The sequence below is a fragment of the Dermochelys coriacea genome, chromosome 2, assembly GCF_009764565.3.
Source record: "Dermochelys coriacea isolate rDerCor1 chromosome 2, rDerCor1.pri.v4, whole genome shotgun sequence".
NCBI lineage: Eukaryota > Metazoa > Chordata > Testudines > Dermochelyidae > Dermochelys > Dermochelys coriacea.
Window position 1 is genome coordinate 9,489,864 of NC_050069.1, and position 18,633 is coordinate 9,508,496.

Consider the following 18,633-nt stretch of genomic DNA (forward strand, 5'->3'; position numbering starts at 1 on the left):
GGGCAACCTCATCACCATTAGTGGCGTGGCCCAGGGGTTAAGTCGGGATACAATGTGTGTCCTGAAGCACAGACGTCGCTGTTCCCATCCTCAACCAGTGCTCCCTGGCTCCCCCTTCATCTTGACATCCAGTTCTCCAAGCTGCCCTCTCTGGGCTGGTCCGTAAACTTGTTCCAGCCTCTCCCCAGGCCCTTGTCTCTCTCCACTCCCCTTATGTAGCTCTGGGTTCCTTTCCATCCGTTCACACTCTCTCATCTACTGGTTGGCTCCTGCCACCTGGAGCAGCCTCTCTGTCCCTCCGCCACCCTGGCTTTCCATCTCCTTTCAGATCTCCTCTGTACATGTGCAGCCCTTTTGCCATTTAATATCCCTGCCTCCTTCACTTCATGTTTAGCTCTAGTTAACTCAGCAAAGCCCCGGGACGCTGTGCGTGCAACTCTGTGTGCGACGAGCATGGGGGATGATCAATTTTATGGCCGCTTTGGTTTCAGATTTACAAACTTTAAGGCTGGTCTCCCTCTGTGGTGAGGATCTTCCCCCAGCCTCCATTCCACTAACCACTGGCTGGCTTAGACAGCCATGCCAGGTGCTGCTTCTCTTATACACACAGCATTGCAGCTGGAAATGTAGACAGTAGCAGCTAGGACAGCAACCAAGACTGGGGCCCATTGTGTTAGGCCCGATACACAAACATAGGAAACTCTCCCTGCCCCTACCAGCTAAAATGACTGAGTTATTAACATATTAAATACCTCAAAAAACGTGATGATAGGCTGCCAGTGTGTGGAGGTCACTGCCTATCATGCTGATGAATATTGTCTCTGTGTCTCCTTGTATTCCCCCATCGGTCTGGCTATATCCACCAGCTGTCTTTTACGTTAGCTTGGAAGCCATTTGGGGCAGGGACTGTCTTTTTGTTCTGTGTTTGTACAGAGCCTCCCACAGTGAGGCCCTGGTCTGTGACTGGGGCATCTACAAACTACAACACTACAAATATAATAAATAATAAAACTATGACGCTCCAAAAGGGCATCACACACAGCACGAGAGCTGGGATCAGAGCTCTTCCATCTTTTGTCCGTTTCCACCCCGGGTCCATCCTGGATTCCCACCCCACCCCCCGCAGCTTGTGTTAAAGCGAAGTGATTTGCATGCTAAGTCCTGCTGTAACAAAGAGCTGCTTGCCCACCCATGCTGCTAGTTCTCCGCCGGGGTAGAGGATCTGTGTCCCCAAGGACACTGCCTTGAACAAAAGCCACGGAACAGACCAAAAAAAAAAAAAAGTTACACCGCAGTCTGACCTTTGATTGTCCAGAAAGAGCTGCCAAACTAAATTGCACTCTGGGCTCCGCTCCTTCCCACTCATTACATCAGGGGTAGCTCATCAGAGATTCTTTTCTGGCTTAGTCAGAGAGCTCCCGACCCTGGTGAATCTCATTCATTTACGGCTCCGCCTGTGTCATTAGCTCTCCCTGGCCATGAAAGGGGCAATGTGGTGACACTCAGCACTGCTCCTGGCAGCCAGAAACAATAGCAGAGGTGTGTTACTCCCATCCTGAGTGGGGTCCATCCACCCGATCAAACGGTGGGAATTGGCATCTCCGGGCATTCAAATGAGGAGCAATGCTTTAATACCAGCGCGCACGTGGGGGCTGCTGGCCGTGGAAAGGTCAGGAGGGCAAACGGCCGGTTCGTCATTCCTATCCCCAGGCCAGTTGGGCCACTTTAAAATGGAGAGTGTCTGGCGTGCCGTCGCCCGTTTCCACATGGAAAGCTCGGCTCCGCGCTGCGTTTATGGTTTTTGTTGTCTGCCTCACTCCTGTTGCTGTCATGTTTTCTCCTTCCCCCTTCTAACACCCAGCAGCAAAGGAGAATGGGAACTGTACTTGAATGCCCCAGAGCCCTTTTCCTGGATGGCTGTGCGCAGAACACGGGCTGTACCCTTCCTGTCTTCAAGGACACAGCCAGGAGATCTCCTCACCAGACGAAGCTGAGCTGGCTTTTGTTTGGCTCTGGATGCTCAACAGATGGATGGAGGTGATAAATAACTGAGCCCAAACCTGCTGCGATCATTCTTGCAGTAGGAGAGCTAACCGCGCTGTTTGTGTTTTCCCCCCGCTCCACCTCACCTTCTGCGCTTCCCCTTTCATTCTGCTCAGTCCCTTATGCCTGAGTTCAGGGTCACCCCATAACCCAACGTTTGCAAAGAGGCTTGACGTGCTCACCTGTGCTACATAAGCGCAAAGCATTACAATATGCGGCCGGTGTGCCTGAGTGCCGCTGTCCTCTGCTGGATGGAATCAGAACTGCTCAGCTGTGTATCAAAGGCCCTACATTGCTAACAGGGCTTCTCCTTTATTAGTCACTGTTTGTTCTACTGAATAGGGTGACCAGATGTCCTGATTTTACAGGGACAGTCCCAATATTCAGGGCTTTGTCTTATGCAGGCGCTGATTACCCCCCACCTCCTGTCCCAATTTTTTTACATTTGCTATCTGGTCACCCTACTACTGAAGCACCTGGGAGCTCCCGTCAGGAACCAGGCCCTCATCGCGCTAGGCATTGTACAAAGACAGAACAAAAAGCCAGCTCCTGCCCAAAGAGCTGACAATCTAGCTCCAGTGCTGGAGCTCTGTGCTCCCAGAGCAGGAGAATCAGTTCGGTCCCTGCCATCATCGTGATGGTGCAAGGAGCTGCGCAGTCCTCCTGGGGGTGCGTTACAACATTAGTAACAGAAGCAGAACAGCGTGAGACTTCTACTCTGCCCCCAAACCAGGATCTCTTTCTCTCTCTCTCTCTCTCTCATTCCCCCTCTGCTGAGTCTGATCGTTCCGAGCTGAACGGGCCCGGTTACTCTGGAAAGCTAGCATAACCGGGGCCAGGCTGAGCCACCCGACTGCCCATGCGAAGGAGAGGGGGTGGGCAGGTGAAGAATTCAGAGCGACAGCTGATAGTGCTGGGGTCGGCTCATGCAGGGATGCTCACCACTGCCGGTGGGGCTGTGGGCAGGATCACAGCTACGTGCCACCCTTCGACTGTGCCTACGAACCAGGCTTGTGCCAGCTGCCTGGCTTCACCTGAAATACCCTCCCTGTTGCATCACAGCATCAAGGCTCCCAGCCGCAGTCCTCAGGCTGGACCCAGTACTGTTCTCTCCTCCCTAGCCTGTGTGTCACATTCATGGTTCTGGTCCCACGGGAGGGGCAGCAGGCCCGCTGTTTGCTCTCCGGGGGTAGCCACAAACTGCCTGAACGCCCTTGCACCCCCCAGGGGAGGGGAGACGCCGAGTCACTGCAGGAGCAGACAGGGAGCGGCTGTGCTGTCAGATGGCCGCTGCTGCTTTCCTCCATCACCAAGCCATTGCCACCGGCTGGCACCCACGCTGCTCTCCCCAGCCCAGGCCAGGCCAAAGGGCGGCCCCGCGCTGCCGGTTCATTGCGGCTGGCGTTACAAGGCCGCTTTGGGCAGAGCGAGAGCGGGCAGCAGGGAAAGCTCTTGACTCAGCCAGCCAGGAGGAGCGCAGACCAGGCGGAGCTGGGAACGCTTGGCCTGCCGCTTCTTGCACTGCCGAGTTGGTAACGGAGGCAAGGCTCTGCCTCCAGCCATTGCAAACACCTTCATCTGGGCCCAAGTGCTGAGCTCATGCCTTCCAGGGGCATGTATGTGTTATACAACCCCTTTCATCTGCGCTGGGACACAGAGCAATTGCCCGGTAGATGCAGATGCACAGGGGAGAGCGTCACCTGCTGTATCAGCAGCACCGGGCTTTCCTGCGGGGTCTCCCATCCAAGTCCTTTTCTGCCTTAAGCCTGCTTATGTTACAGGTCCTGACAGTTCGGCTTTGAGCCATCGGCATACAGCTGTAAGGTTAAAGTCGTGTAGCGTTGCAAGTAAAGGCACAGTGAACTTTCCTTGCAGCACGGCTTCCATCCAGGAAAACTGCATGTGGCTATTTCCATCAGATGAGTTTTCTAAACCACTGCTTGCCCTGTTTCTGCTCAGTTATCAATTATCTGCTCAATAATTACTGCGAGTCTTCAATCCAGGCTGCAACCACAACCGCTTTGACCCATCAACCGCCCGGCTTCCCGAGACCCCTCTCCTGGGACGAGACTGTCACTACCGGGGCAGAATGCTGTTGGGGTTGCCCCACTAAGATGAGCCTGAAGGAAAATGGGGGGTCCCCTCAGTCTGCTTCTCTTTGGACTGAGCCTAAACACCCTGCCCCATTCCTGTCTAGTGCGTTAAACCCACGTTAACCAAATGGCGAACCTGAGATTTAACACCCAGAAAGGGGGCCCTGTTAAGTGCTCTCAGAGGAACCCCAGCTCTGCCCTCTTGTGTGCAGTGTCCAAATGACAACAGGGGTTCTGTTGTATTGTCGTTTGGCTAGTGAAGCTTACTGTTTGCTAATGGTGAATTTCATCCGAACATATACCAGTGAGTAATGGTGTGGCTTTGGCCACTTGCCATTTGCCCTGTGGGACAAGTGACTGGCGTGAGAGGTCTCTGATTTCAAGACAAGTGGAAGGAGTTTAGGGAAGGGAGAGGGACTCAGATGCATCCAGCAGGGAGCGGACAGGTACGTGCTTGAGTCTGGATGGGAAGGTGTGTGGGGAACTGAAAGTTTGTTTAAAAAAAAAAAAAAAGAAATGGAGTACTTGTGGCACCTTAGAGACTAACAAAGTTTGTTGTATACATGGCTAGCTCTACAAAGTGATCTTCTCTTCCAAAGCTGCAAGCTCCTTGCAGTGTTTCTGATGTTACAGTCCCATCACCTTGGTTGTATCGCTGCGCTCTAATTAAATAGTGAATGTAAAACCAAGTTAAGACAAAGTTCAAGGCCTCTCTCTCTCTCTCACACTCATTCACCCTACCTTCCCTCACTGTGATGCTGAGCATTATGGTGCATGGATGCCACCTTCAGGAGTTGCATGGGAATTACATGGATATTAAGGAGTACTTCGCAAAAAGAAAAGGAGTACCCGTGGCTGCTACTCTGAAAGGAGTACTTGTGGCACCTTAGAGACTAACAAATTTATTTGAGCGTAAGCTTTCGTGAGCTACAGCTCACTTCATTGGATGCTGTAGCTCACGAAAGCTTATGCTCAAATAAATTTGTTAGTCTCTAAGGTGCCACAAGTACTCCTTTTCTTTTTGCGAATACAGACTAACACGGCTGCTACTCTGAAACCTGTGGATATTAAAACACAGCTAGGTATCTGCAGTCACCACAAAGATACCCATGGCAGGAGTGGTAACTCAGTGGGTGAGTCCCTAAAGCCTGTACCCAAAATGGGAACCAGCACAAATTTTCTGGCAGTTTTCCTTGTGCTGAGCTAGGATGCTCTGAGCTCAGCCTGTGTTTCTCCAGCCATGAGAGCGTAAATGAGTGTCAACATCTGAGACAGAAGCCACATTTTAGAATATAAGAACAGCCACACTGGGTCAGACCAAGGGTCCCTCTAGCCCAGTGTCCTGTCTGCCGACAGTGGCCAATGCCAGGCGCCCGAGAGGCAATGAATAGAACAGGCGATCGTCAAGAGATCCACCCTGTCATCCATTCCCAGCTTCTGGCAAACACAGGCTAGGGATGCTCAGAGCATGGTGTTGTATCCCTGCCCATCCTGGCTAATAGCCATTGATGGACCTTCCCTCCATGAACTTATCTAGTTATTTTTTGAACCCTGTTATAGTCTTGGCCTTCACAACATCCTCTTCAAGGAGTTCCACAGGTTTTTTAAATCTTTGTTCTTTTCTCTCCCCCTTTTGTGTATATCCAACTTGTTTTGTCTTTTAAGGAACCGGATCAGACTATAACAACAGCAGCTCCATCCCATCTCCACTAACAGTCCCTGTCCCCTCCCTACACACACACACACACACACACACACACACACAAGGACAATTATTAACATCTAAAAGACTGGCAAACAAGGGAGTTGCTTTCTAAAAACTTCCTTCAGCTAAAAGGAAAGGGAGCAAGGGATGTTAAAATGAAAACATTTTGAATGCCTCAACAGTTTTTCCTCCTTTTCTGCATCTTTACAAAAAGGTGAAAAGGATTTTCAATGGTGGGTTTGCCATGGAGCTAAGCAGGCTGAGGTCTCTGTATGCCAAACCCCAAAGCCTGTTAACACTGTTTAATGTTGGACAGTAACTGGGTTATCTTAATCCTTTGATTCCATCTATTCTAAGTTGATACAACATCACACAGGAAGTCTGTGACACAGCAGGGAATTGAACCAGGGTGTGTCACATCCTAGACTAGTGCTCTAACCACTGGGCCATCCTTCCCCCTGAGACACATACATATTGGACAGTATAGACTAACAAATTTATTTGAGCATAAGCTTTCGTGAGCTACAGCTCACTTCATCGGATGCATTCGGTCGATTTTTCCACCGAATGCATCTGATGAAATGAGCTGTATCTCAGGAAAGCTTATGCTCAAATAAATTTTAGTCTCTAAGGTGCCACAAGTACTCCTTTTCTTTTTTTGCGAATACAGACTAACACGGAGGCTACTCTGAAACCTATTGGACAGTATGTGTCACTGCCTTTTAACGGATGACATCAGGAGTGCTCAACTATGTGACATGGGCCATATACTGCTAACAGCTAACAATGAGTCTCCCCATATATAACGTGTTAGGGGCCTCACTTTGGTAGCAGAAAACAATCTGAGTTCTACCCTGCGCTGTGAAGTTCCTAATGGCCATGGTGTGCAGCACGGGGATGGTCATGAAGTCCTCAGTGGCTGGGAATTTGTCCTGGTGCTGTGCCAATTTATACAGAAGAATCAACGGAAGTAGAAAGACGCTAACGGATTTGCCCAAGATCCTGCCACAAGTTGGTGGCAATTGGGAATAGAACCAAATAAATGCTTGTTTTAGCCCCATGCTCTCATAACTACAGCAATCCTTGCCTAGTCTTAGACTACAAAGCATCAGAAATGTGCAGAGTGTTTCTCAAATGAGCTTCCACTCCACTTCTCCTAAGCAAGAAAATTGCATGTGGAACTTATGAAAATCTCAGCTTTTCTCAGCTGCGATGGTGTCACAACTTGGCAGGCCACATGGACTGAAGGCACTGGGTTGGGGTCTAAAAAAAACACCAAAAAAGACATAATCAAGATTTTTCTATGCTTTTTCTCCAGTTTGTCCAGTGTACATGAGGTTCTTAAAGTTCAGCTCATGGCAATCTGCTTTGTTGACTGCAATTGAAAAAGCAATTCAGTTGGCACTTCTGACTGAACAGAGGGTTCTGTTTTGCCTCATGTTTTAAGTGTAGCGTGAGTGGGAAATAGAATCTGCTCTTTGAGTTTTCCTTCTGAAGACCCTAAGCATCTTCTGTAAACCTCCAATTAGGGATGCGAGGTGTCTGGTTTTTGACCCTAACACCTGGTTGCAAAGGGACCCTGGCATCTTCTGTCAGCACTGCTGACTGGGCTGTTAAAAGTCTGGTTGGTGGCGCAGCAGGGCTAAGGCAGGCTCCCTGCCTGCCCTGGCTTTGTGCCGCTCCCTAGAAGCAGCTGAAATGTCCGGCCCCTAGGTGCTGGGATGATCAGGGAAGCTCCGCGTGCTGCACCCGCCTCTAGTGCTGGCTCCGCAGCTCCCATTGGCCGGAAACCATGGCCAATGGGAGCTTCTGGGGCAGTGCCTGAGGGTGCGGGCACTGAGCAGAGCCACCTGGCTGCGCCTCCCCCTAGGGTCCAGACATGCCATCCACTTCCGGGAGCAGCGTGGAGCCAGAGCAGGCAAGGGGCCTGCCTTAGCCCCGCCGCGCCATTGACCGGGAGCCACCTGCGGTAAGCACCACCCATCCAGAGCCTGCGCCCAGAACTTCCTGTCCAAGGTCAGAACCCCCTCCCGCACCCAAACTCCCTCCCAGACTCCTGCCCCAGGTCAGAACCCCCTCCCACACCCAAACTCCCTCCCTGACCCCACACCCCCACCTGTTGGGTCTCCAAAGTTGCAGGGAAGCATTAAAATATTGATTAGAGCTGGGTGAAATATTTTGATGTTTGGATTGAAAAATGGGTGGGGAAATGTTGATAAAATTGTTTCCTGTTTGCTGACCAGCTCTAATAAGAGTCTTGCTGAATTTTTGCAATATCATCGTAACTTTGCTGTCCTATTGGGTTTTGCAATCTCTGTTGCTTTCATCCCTTTGGAAAACTCCGGAGCAGGAGTTGGGAGTGTGAAGGAAGGGATGGTCCTTATAATGGGTTCCATTGGTGCTAGTGCACGGATCACTGCCATGTGACCACGGAGTAAAGTCTGTTTCCTGCAAACACAGCTGTGTATCAGATGCTTATTCCAGTTCTCTGCTCAAGTTCTGCCCGCCATCTCATTATAGCTGGAGGTTTCTCCTAAAAGGCCCAGCACTGAAACAGTTAATATAGTTGCTATTTACATAGTCACAATTATGGGACAGTGACCTGTGATACCGTTAGTGCCCGTATTTTAAAAAGGGAAGAAAGAGAACCTGGGGAACTACAGACCTGTCAGTCTCACCTCAGTCCCTGGAAAAATCATGGAGCAGGTCCTCAAGGAATCCATTTTGAAGAATCTGGAGGAGAGGAAGGTGATCAGAAACAGTCAACATGGACTCACCAAGGGCAAGTCATGCCTGACCAACCTGATTGCCTTCTGTGATGAGATACCTGGCTCTGTGGATATGGGGAAAACGGTGGACATGATATACCTTGACTTTAGCAAAGCTTTTGATACTGTCGCCCCCCTATCATGTAAGATGCGCTGTGTGGCTGCTCTTTATCGCCGGGAGAGAGCTCTCCCAGTGACAAACTAAAACCACCTCCAATGAGGGACAGGAGCTTCGTCACCAAGAACACGACTCCTGCCGATGAAGCTCTGTCCACACCAGCACTTTTCGTCACTGAAACTTTTGTCGTTAAGCGGGCGGGGGGGAGGGTTCACGCCCCTGAGTGAAAAAAGTTTTAGCGACGAAAGTGCCTGTGTAGATGTAGGCTGTTTGTCATGGACCCAAAACAAGAAAAGGATCAACCTTAAAATCCTCCTCTATAATCACAGTCACCTGTTCTGAACATCCCTTCAAACAAAGAAACTAAATAGAACTTCCTCTTGGCCCCGTCTTCTGAGGGCCTGGCCAGCACAGTTCAGTAATCAATGGTATTGTCCATTAATTCCCAGGGATGCCACCAGAGGTCACTGGAACATTTTCTTTTTTAAGGCAACTATTGTAAATCGTTATTTTCAGTGGACGAGAACTGACTTGGGAAATCAGTGTGTGACTAAGCTCTCCTTGGGCCTGGTCAGGAAAGAAGATAGTAAAAATCCTTTGGATAGATGTGATGTATAGAAAATCAGCAATTTGGCTCACTGCTAGGAGAGAAGTAGGATCAGGATATAGATTGATGATGTAGAAATATGTGCACTAGACGTAAGACCCCACTAACCTAGTTCCTGCACTGGCTCTCTGTTTACAGGAAATTTAACCTGGTCTCCCCTGCAGGCATGGAGCGAGACACCTCCATATTCAGTGCGAGTGCCATTATTGGGGTGAATATACGTAAAGCTAGCGCTCCACTCCTGATCAGCCCCCTTCCCATCAGTCCCGCCTTTTGGGCCAGAGTAGCAGCCGTGTTAGTCTGTATTCGCAAAAAGAAAAGGAGTACCGGTGGCACCTTAGAGACTAACAAATTTATTTAAGCATAAGCTTTCATGAGCTACCACTCACTTCATCGGATGTGAATGCAAATACCCCCAATCTGAAGCAAATACTCACCAGCAACCACACACCACACAACAGAACCACTAACCCAGGAACCTATCCTTGCAACAAAGCCCGTTGCCAACTCTGTCCACATATCTATTCAGGGGATACCATCATAGGGCCTAATCACATCAGCCACACTATCAGAGGTTCGTTCACCTGCGCATCTACCAATGTGATATATGCCATCATGTGCCAGCAATGCCCCTCTGCCATGTACATTGGCCAAACTGGACAGTCTCTACGTAAAAGAATGAATGGACATAAATCAGACGTAAAGAATTATAACATTCAAAAACCAGTTGGAGAACACTTCAATCTCTCTGGTCACTCGATCACAGATCTTAGAGTGGCTATACTTCAACAAAAAAGCTTCAAAAACAGACTCCAACGAGAGACTGCTGAATTGGAATTAATTTGCAAACTGGATACAATTAACTTAGGCTTGAATAGAGACTGGGAATGGATGAGTCATTACACAAAGTAAAACTATTTCCCATGGTATTTCTCCCTCCCACCCCACCCCCCACTGTTCCTCTGATATTCTTGTTAACTGCTGGAATTAGCCTACCTTGCTTGTCACCAGGAAAGGTTTTCCTCCTTTCCCCCCCCTGCTGCTGGTGATGGCTTATTTTAAGTGATCACTCTCCTTACAGTGTGTATGATAAACCCATTGTTTCATGTTCTCTGTGTGTGTGTATATAAATCTCTCCTCTGTTTTTTCCACCAAATGCATCCGATGAAGTGAGCTGTAGCTCACGAAAGCTTATGCTCTAATAAATTTGTTAGTCTCTAAGGTGCCACCGGTACTCCTTTTCTTTTGGGCCAGTCTCTCTGATCTCTCCTGCTTAATCACTTGCCTTCAAACTGAACTCATGGTGTATCGGAAGCCGTCTCCTGGCTCCTGCCACTGTCTGTGACTAGAGCTGGCGGGGGAACTAAGTTTCACTTCTGCAAACTGTTTTGATGTTTTGGAAATATTTTCCTCCCCAGTCAGGATGCAAAGCCAATGCCCCAGCATCTTTCTTGGAAGTGAAATCCTGCCCCATTTCATTTCAGAAACACCAAAACTGTCCCCCAGCCATAGTTTGGTGTTTCCAAAATCAGACACTTTTCCTGGATGCCCTCTGATGGAAAAATGTTGCATCTGAAAATTTCTGACCAACTCTGTCTGTTACTATTGGCATCCTCCCTGCCACAGGCCGGATGCCATCTGCCTGCCTTGCCAAATGTTCTCGTGGGTTTAACCCATCCCTCCCCAAATCCCTTTCCCAGCACATGAAGGTCAGGTTGCTTACCCTCAATTTCAGACTGCCACAGTTCTGCTCTTCTCATGGTGCCCTCTTCCCATGATGCCAGCCTTGATCCCCAGTTTGCCCATTTCTTGCAGCTGTGTTCATCCTCCTCCTACATACAGCATCCTCCCTTAAGTGACCTGTAAGGCCACACCCCTCTGCTCCTCAAGCCCCGCCTTTGCTGTGACACCTACAAGAAGCCCAGCCAGCTCATTTGGTCTGGGTTCTATCTATCTGCCTTAGGTTCTTAGATAGCCCTCGTCACATTAGTGTCTGAGCCCCTCCCAGTCACTGCTGTATTTGTCCTCTCAATGGCCCTGTGAGGCAGGGCCGTGCCATTATCCTCATTTTATAGACCGGGAACTGAGGCACAAAGAAGCAAGTGGTTTGCCTCGGGTCACACAGGAAGTCTGTTGCAAAGCAGAAGCATGAACCCCAGTCTCCCGAGTCTCCAGCCTGTGCCCTAACCACTGGGCCAGCCTTCCTCTGGGTTGAGGCTCACTTGGGAATCCCTGATATTAATTTGTTATGTATCTATTTGGATTGGGTTTTTTCTCTCTCTCTCTCTCTCACCCTCCCACAGTTCAAGGTGGGTTGGTTCTAGGGTTTGGGGTTGAGCCCATCTCTAGTTTAAATTAAGGTGGGAGGTGGCTATGTCTCGTGAAGCTCAAGACTGATTTATTTTTTAAAGCCCACTGTGCTGCCATGCCTGGTTTATCTGTAATGCGGCCGGAGAGCTAGTGGTGCCTCTTGACTCGTACTGAAAATTCTTTTTGTTCTTCCCCTTCCCAGATCTCCACGTCCTTAGACCATAAGCTCCTCCAGGCAGGGACCATCCCTTGTATGTCTGGAAAGCACCTGGCACATTGTGGCCAGACAGATCACTACTAATAGATACATGCAGCGTGTGCTGGGCTAACTGCCCAGAACCCTGCCGCTCATCATGGCAGGTCAGACCGCAACTCCCGTCTCGCTCGGCAGTGCTCTCTGTCTGTCCCTTTGGAGGGAGGTGAAGTGGGTCTACTTGCCATAAGCAAAGAAGGGAGGTGTGAAAAAGATATTGATCGAATGCAAACTGCACTCGGCTCTTACTGCCCGCAATGGCTGTGAACATGGATACGCTTTTCTAACTCGTTTTACAATGGAGCTTGATACAGTGATTAACAAGTTTGTATGATAGGGTTGCCTGACACAGGATGTCCTTTCCAGTCCTATGGCCTGAATTCCTGCCTCCCACCCTCTTCTCCCCATTGAAATTATAAGCCCTGGGAGAATCTGCTGCTGTTAGATCACTTGGGATCATGGTGGCTTTTTCAACAAAAAATGCCCAAGAAAATGATTGGCGGGAAATGACTTAAAACTCTTGACTCTGAACCCAAGTGCATGTGGGCAAATTCAGCTCTTGGAGGGTGACATCTTGGGCCTGTCTTGAGCAAGAAAGGCCAAGCCGCAGCAGTAACTCTTCAAATCCAACTCACTGTAGGATGGTGATGTGATGCAATCCTCACGAGAATGAGTTGCATTTTTCCTACCCCAGGCCCGTGAACTTGACTGAATTAATTCCTGTAGGAAAATTGATAAAGGCAGCTTTTTAACGGGCAGAAAACCCAACCCCCCACCTCACCCCCCTGCAGGAGGCTGATGTCAAGGTAACCGGGACACAAAGGAGGAGTTAGAAAAGTTTAACTAGAGCCTGAGCTGAAAGGTCCCTCTGATTGGAAGAGTCTGAATCAATAGAGAATAGGGGGAAAAGAAGGGGGGGGAGGGCAATCTGCTGCCCTTACCTCCTACCAAGAGAGAACAAAAGAAAGACATCACAGCCGAGGAGAGCAGAAATATGATTCCCTACAAGGAGCCGTGCAAGGACTGACCTTGAAAAGAATCTGAGTTGGGGGAAGAGACGGAAAATGTCCGAGAACAGTTCGTCTCTCAGCCCCCCAGGATCGTTCGCCTCTGGCAGCAAGGTGCTGCAGCTGGCCACCAAAGGGGAGTGGATCACCCTGGAGCAGACCTTGAGAGGCATGGACAAGGGGGACCCGGCCATCTCCCAAACTGACCAAGTAAGTAGCCAACAGCCAAGAAGCTATTTCAGCGTCGGCTTGTGTTATGACAGATACAAAAGAATAAATGATGCTATGATGATTTTGGGGGGCAGTGGGAGGCAGTGACAAAGGGAAAGGGCTGGAGTCACTGGAGCTAATCATGGTTCTTTCCACTACATAAATGGCCAAGTGCCTTGGGAGCCAGGGGTTTGCCTCTGTCTGCCTCATCTAGTATTCACCCCTGCTGGAGGCAGAGTATTCCACTAGCTGGAATAGGCTGGTAAATCCTCTCTTACCTGCATGAATTGACGACTCTGCTCCCATTCTCCTTCCTAGTTGTGGTTCATGCTGAATGGCTTCTCCTTGTTAAGAACAGGGATATTTCAGCCAATGGTTTCACTCTTATTGTGTGCATGCAGGACCACCACTGAGATCCCGGCCCCATTGTGCTAGGCGCTGTGCAAACATATAGTGAGGCGGTCCCTGCCTTGAAGAGTTTCCCATCTCAATAGACATGGCAGATAAAGGAAGCATTACCAACCCTGTTTTAGAAATGGAGAACGCAGGTGAAGGGAGGTTAGGTGACTTGCCCAAAGTCGCACACAATGTCTGAGGGAGAGTCAGGGATTAACTCGGATTTACTGAGCCCTAACCCAGAGCCTCAGCCACAAAACCAGCCTTCAGTATGGACAGAGACGTAGGAATCATTTAATTGGATAGCGTTTGTGAACCATCCCATCCAAAGGGGGCTGTCTGTCGGAGTGCTCCACATGTGCTGAGCAGCACTGTCTGAGCCACCGAACATGGAACAGTCCTGGAGTCTTGAACCCATGCTGCTAACTGGTGCCACTAGCTGTAGAGGACATTTAGCCATTCAGGGTTGAGAGCTTTGGGCTTGGATTTAATCTTCATCAACCAAAGCAGGGCCTGATTTTTTGTGTGTCACTGCCTGCCCTGTAACCTTGGGTGCCCCACAATGCTTTGCTCTTGTAGCTCCCAACCTGGGCCACTCACAACCAGCCTACAAGTATGCAGGTCACACCCTGAGGGCCTTTGTGCTAGACAACCCTGGTAGAGCAGTTCTCACCCCAGCAGTCTGTCTGCAGCTTCCAGCAGCTTTGGATACTACTTGCAGGGTGACCCCAATGCAATCCCAGTCCTGAATTGTCCCCAAACTTTGTGCTCTGTAATTTCCACTCTTCTACAGGACAGTTCAGAGAAATAATTTGATTCATTTGCTCCTCTAACCAGACACAACGCCCCAGTTGGCCACATTAACTGGAGTTGACACCCACTGGAGTACAAACACAATGCTGTTGGTTTAGATGAACAGCAAAAACAAGTTTATGAACAAAAGAAGATAGGGTTTTAAGTGAATTTAAGTATGAGAGAGAAAGATAGAAATGGTCACCAGCAACTGAAAGTGAAAGCATGCCTCTAAAAGTCTCAAACTTAATCTAGCAAGTTTTGGTTCAAGGGTTTGGCAAGATGGCCTTCGACACCTGTCGTCTGCCAGCAAGATGGTGATTGACCCTCTTCCTCTTCCAGAGGCATAACAGCACAGGTGTCTTTGTCGTTTTAGGTGAAAGAGAAAACATGGGGCTCTCTGGCCCTTTCTTTGATAGTCTGGTGAACCTTGGATTCTTCTGAAGGTTATGCCTCAAAGTAAAGTTTATTCAAGCAGTGAGGAAAGCAACATGGAGTCTGGTGATGAAGGAGGCTCTGCGCCCTTTCTTCCCCCATTTATGTTTGCTGAAATGCAAATTATTCTGTTTCCTGCCATCTCCTTCCCCTGCTGCCTTGATGATCCCGTTTGCTACTTATATGTAAATTGGGGTAAACACGCATCTCTTTGTTTGTTCTAGACCTGCTTTAAAAAACTTTTGCCTAGGCAGGGCTGTCTGGTTTTGAACATGTGCTAATAACATCATACAGGGGGAATTCATAACTTTATGTATAATGTTGCTACCTACTTTTCACCATTATATTATTCACTAGCGCGTTGTTAGTTTTCAGCTGACATCTCACAAGGCATATTTTGTACAAAGATTATTACAGTAGTGTGCAGAGTGTGAATAGAGGGGTGCTTTGGGTCACACTGGATTGTACAGGGTTTACAGACCTGGCTTAAGAAAAGAAAAGCCCCCAGAGACACATGAGGAGGGGAGAGTGCTCCCTCAGGAGGGGACAGGATGGCCAAGCTGTTCCAGCCCTAAAACAGCTGCAATCTAATGAAACTCCAGGCCTGAGTAAGGACACACCCAGTTCTTACAGTCCTGATTGACTCAGCTCTAATCTCAAACTGGGCCGAATAGAATTGTGCTTGAGTAGTTCCATTTTCACCTCTTGGAAAGATCTCGGAAGGTGGGTTTTGAGGGTAATTGATCATGTTTAGACAGCACAGTGTGGGCTGGGACCCTTGCTACCTGAGATCTTAGCCTCCCTCCCCATACACCAGCATGGCAGCTGGGATCAGGTGCTGAAGTTGTGGTTGCCTGAAAGGTGATCTTTCTAAGGAAGAAATGAGCAGCAATAGCCCGTGATGACTCAGACATCTAGGTACTCAGTCAGCAATGCCTGTCTTGTCTCCTCCAGGAGTCAGGCCTGACCCCCTTCATGATCGCGGTGAGAGAGAACAGGCTGTCCATTGTCGAGAGGTTGCTGGAGCTGGGAGTGAATCTTTCAGAGCAAACTAAGGTAAGAGACCACTTACTATCTAGCTGTCCATAGCCCTGATGGCAATAAGTGGAGCAGGGAGAGAGACACTCATGTTAAAGGACTCCTTACAGTATGGAGTTATAGGCTACATGATCACTTGGAGGGGATCTGATAACTGTTTGCTGATAGTATTCTCATTCATTGTTTGTATTACGGTAGGACCAAAGTGAGGTCAAGGTTCCATTGTGCTGGGCACTGTACAAACACCTAGTGAGAGACAGTCCCTGCTCAGCGAGCTGAGTAGCTACATAGGCATGACAAAGGAAGAATTGCAATCCCCATTTTAGAGGTGAGGAACTCAGACATGGAGAGATGAAGTGACTTGCCCAAGGGCACACAGCAAGCTTATGGCAGAGTTGGGATTTGAACCCATGTTGTCTGAGAACCTCCCCAGTGCCTTAACAACAAGCCCAGCCTTTCATCTGACAGGATGTGAATGAAATAGACATGGAAGAGGGAGAGGAATTGTTTATTGCAAAGATCAAGGGACTGAACCTGAGCTTAGGAAAATGTATGAGGAATATCAGGAAATGTTTCCTAGAGTTATGGTCTATTAGACATTGGAAGAGCCTCCTAAGGAAAACTCCATGGTATGAATCATCTAGGACTGGACTGGATTGAGCAGGGAGGAGTGTTTATGATGGGAATAATCCTGTAGTAGCAGAGATGTGAGTAAGCAATAGGTCATTTTCATCTCTAAAGCCTATGGTTAAAGGAGTCTGGCAGCTTGTGCCAGCTGGAGGTCATCTGGCCCAAGGCAATGGCCTTTATTTGTTAGGTATTTGTGCACAGAAACAAACATCTGTGTACATCTATAGACATGCTGGGGAGGAGTGGAGGTAAGGGTCCATGATAAATATTGCGTGGCTCTGCAATTTGTTACTTGGGACTCCCCTCCACAGCGATGGGGTGTCTGTGTGTTTTTTAAGCCCAGATCATGTCTAGTAATGTTTTGGGTATTTAGTTTTTCAAATGTTTTTGCGAAAGAGCCTCAGTTCACCTGCTCAGAGGGAGAGGGCGCTATGGTCTGGAAGGCTGGTGGACAGAGAAACAAAGGGCCAGACTTTCAAAGGTATTTAGGCACCTAAAGATGCAGATGGGTGGTGTGATGCTTTGGGAGTTCACCCAGACCAGTAAGGGGTTGTGTCTCCGCCTGCCCTGTGACCCTGGGTGCTTCTGTGCTCAGGGCCCTGCCACCAGAAGCCTGCTACTAGCACAATGACCTCACCCTGGCTTCCACCAGTCTGGTGGCTCCTTGTAGGGTGAAGCCTACAGCCCTTCCAATCTGGAGTCTCTGTCAAGCCATCCCCTCTGCATTGTCCAGCCCCTCTCACTGGGCCCTCACAGAGGCTACCCAGTTCGCTGCCTCCAAAGAGCCAGAGCTCACACCAGCCTGATAGTTCAGCTGTGGATGTTACCCTTCACTTTCATACATAGCACTGAGATGGGCTTGTAAGAAAGTCACCCTACATTTATTAGCACAGAACATAGGTTGAAGGGCTCCCACAGAAGAGGGCAACAGAGAGGAAAGGTTACAAATAAAACCAACAAAATGTGCTTTCTCGTGACTCAAACTTAATTCTAGCAAGTTGCAACCATTGCATAAGCAGTTTCCTTATCGATCACAATCCCTAGTCCCCAAACTGGGGCACCCGACTGTCCCAGGCTCGAAGAGTGCTGTAGCCTATTGTCCCCTCAGTGATGGAGGCTGAAATGACTTTTTGCTTCTGCTGATGTTTCCCCAAACTCATTGTTTAGTCCCTAGAGTCAGGCTGATCTGCTGTACTTCCCTTACCATCCCCCTGCTGACTTGTATGTTAATTGGGCTTCCATTGTTTTGATTCCATAATGCTTAATTTCTATTGGGGGCCGGCAGATAGCTGCCTTCCCTCGTCTTTGGGTGAAAACCCGTTCCTTCCATCATTTGGTCCCAGACTTTAAAGCATAATATCAGTGAGTGTCCAGAGTTCCTCATATAACGTAAATACACTCACTTCCCAATTACATTAATCACCCCTGCATCACCGGCTTTCCTAAAAGACCTTACCCGATACACTTTCATAGTACAGGAATAGTGTGTATAGTCAGTTGATTCAATTGCATATTCTTTGGGGTTCAGCCCCCCTGTTCTCCCCCTGGCGTGTCTGGACCCTGACTGTCACAGCTGCTTAGAAGGATTTTCAAAAGTGCCTAGGCATCTCCCGCTAGGCATCTGTAGGCACCCAAATAGCTTTACCGCTCTGGCCCAGGCCCATTGTCATGGCAGATTTTGCCCTAGTATGTGTCCTGCTGGACGCGGGGTCTGATCCTCTGTCATCAGCCTTGTCAGCACACACTCCCAACAGCCACTGGCCAGGGGACCAGTCTGCATGTGAGGTAACTGCAAGGCCACCCTTTCCCATCCTTCCCCACCCCAGGCCAGGAGAGAGCTTTCCTGGAAGTGCTCTTGAAATGTCTTGAGGAGCTAATCTGGACCCATGCAGGGAATGTAAACCCAATGGCTCTCCTCAGCCCTGAAAGGGGCCCCAGAAGCGAGGCGGGCAGAGCTAGCCACCTGCATCAGCTGCTGACCTTCCAAGCCTCCCCACTGAGATGCCTCCTGCTGCTTGGCAAGGACTCCAAGGACTTCCGAACAGCAGCATCCTCCAGGGCATGGCTTTCAGTGCCAGTCTTTCTCTGCAGTGGCTGGGGGAGAGGGGAGCAGCCTCCAGCTGTGCACGTTCATACCTTGCACATGATGGAGCTACGCGCGTCTGCCCTGCCCTGCAGACACCAGACAAAGCCGGGAGCCTCTTCTGATTCAAATGGAGTCCTATTGA

General features: G+C 49.2%; 1 protein-coding gene across 6 annotated transcripts in view; it reads left to right on the forward strand.

Annotated features, from left to right (window-relative positions):
- The first annotated feature begins 12,841 nt into the window (after window positions 1–12,841).
- LOC119852273 (serine/threonine-protein phosphatase 6 regulatory ankyrin repeat subunit B-like) overlaps window positions 12,842–18,633 on the forward strand; it is a 75,368-nt gene continuing 69,576 nt past the window's right edge. For 5 of the 6 annotated variants that reach the window (XM_043507272.1, XM_043507273.1, XM_043507275.1 and 2 more), the window contains exons 1-2: window positions 12,849–13,114; window positions 15,692–15,793. In XM_043507272.1, the coding sequence (XP_043363207.1) occupies window positions 12,962–13,114; window positions 15,692–15,793 (255 nt within the window). In that variant the 5' untranslated portion in view covers window positions 12,849–12,961. Of the gene's footprint in view, window positions 13,115–15,691; window positions 15,794–18,633 lie in introns of all 6 variants that reach the window. The other variant, XM_038393439.2, reaches the window with a different exon arrangement.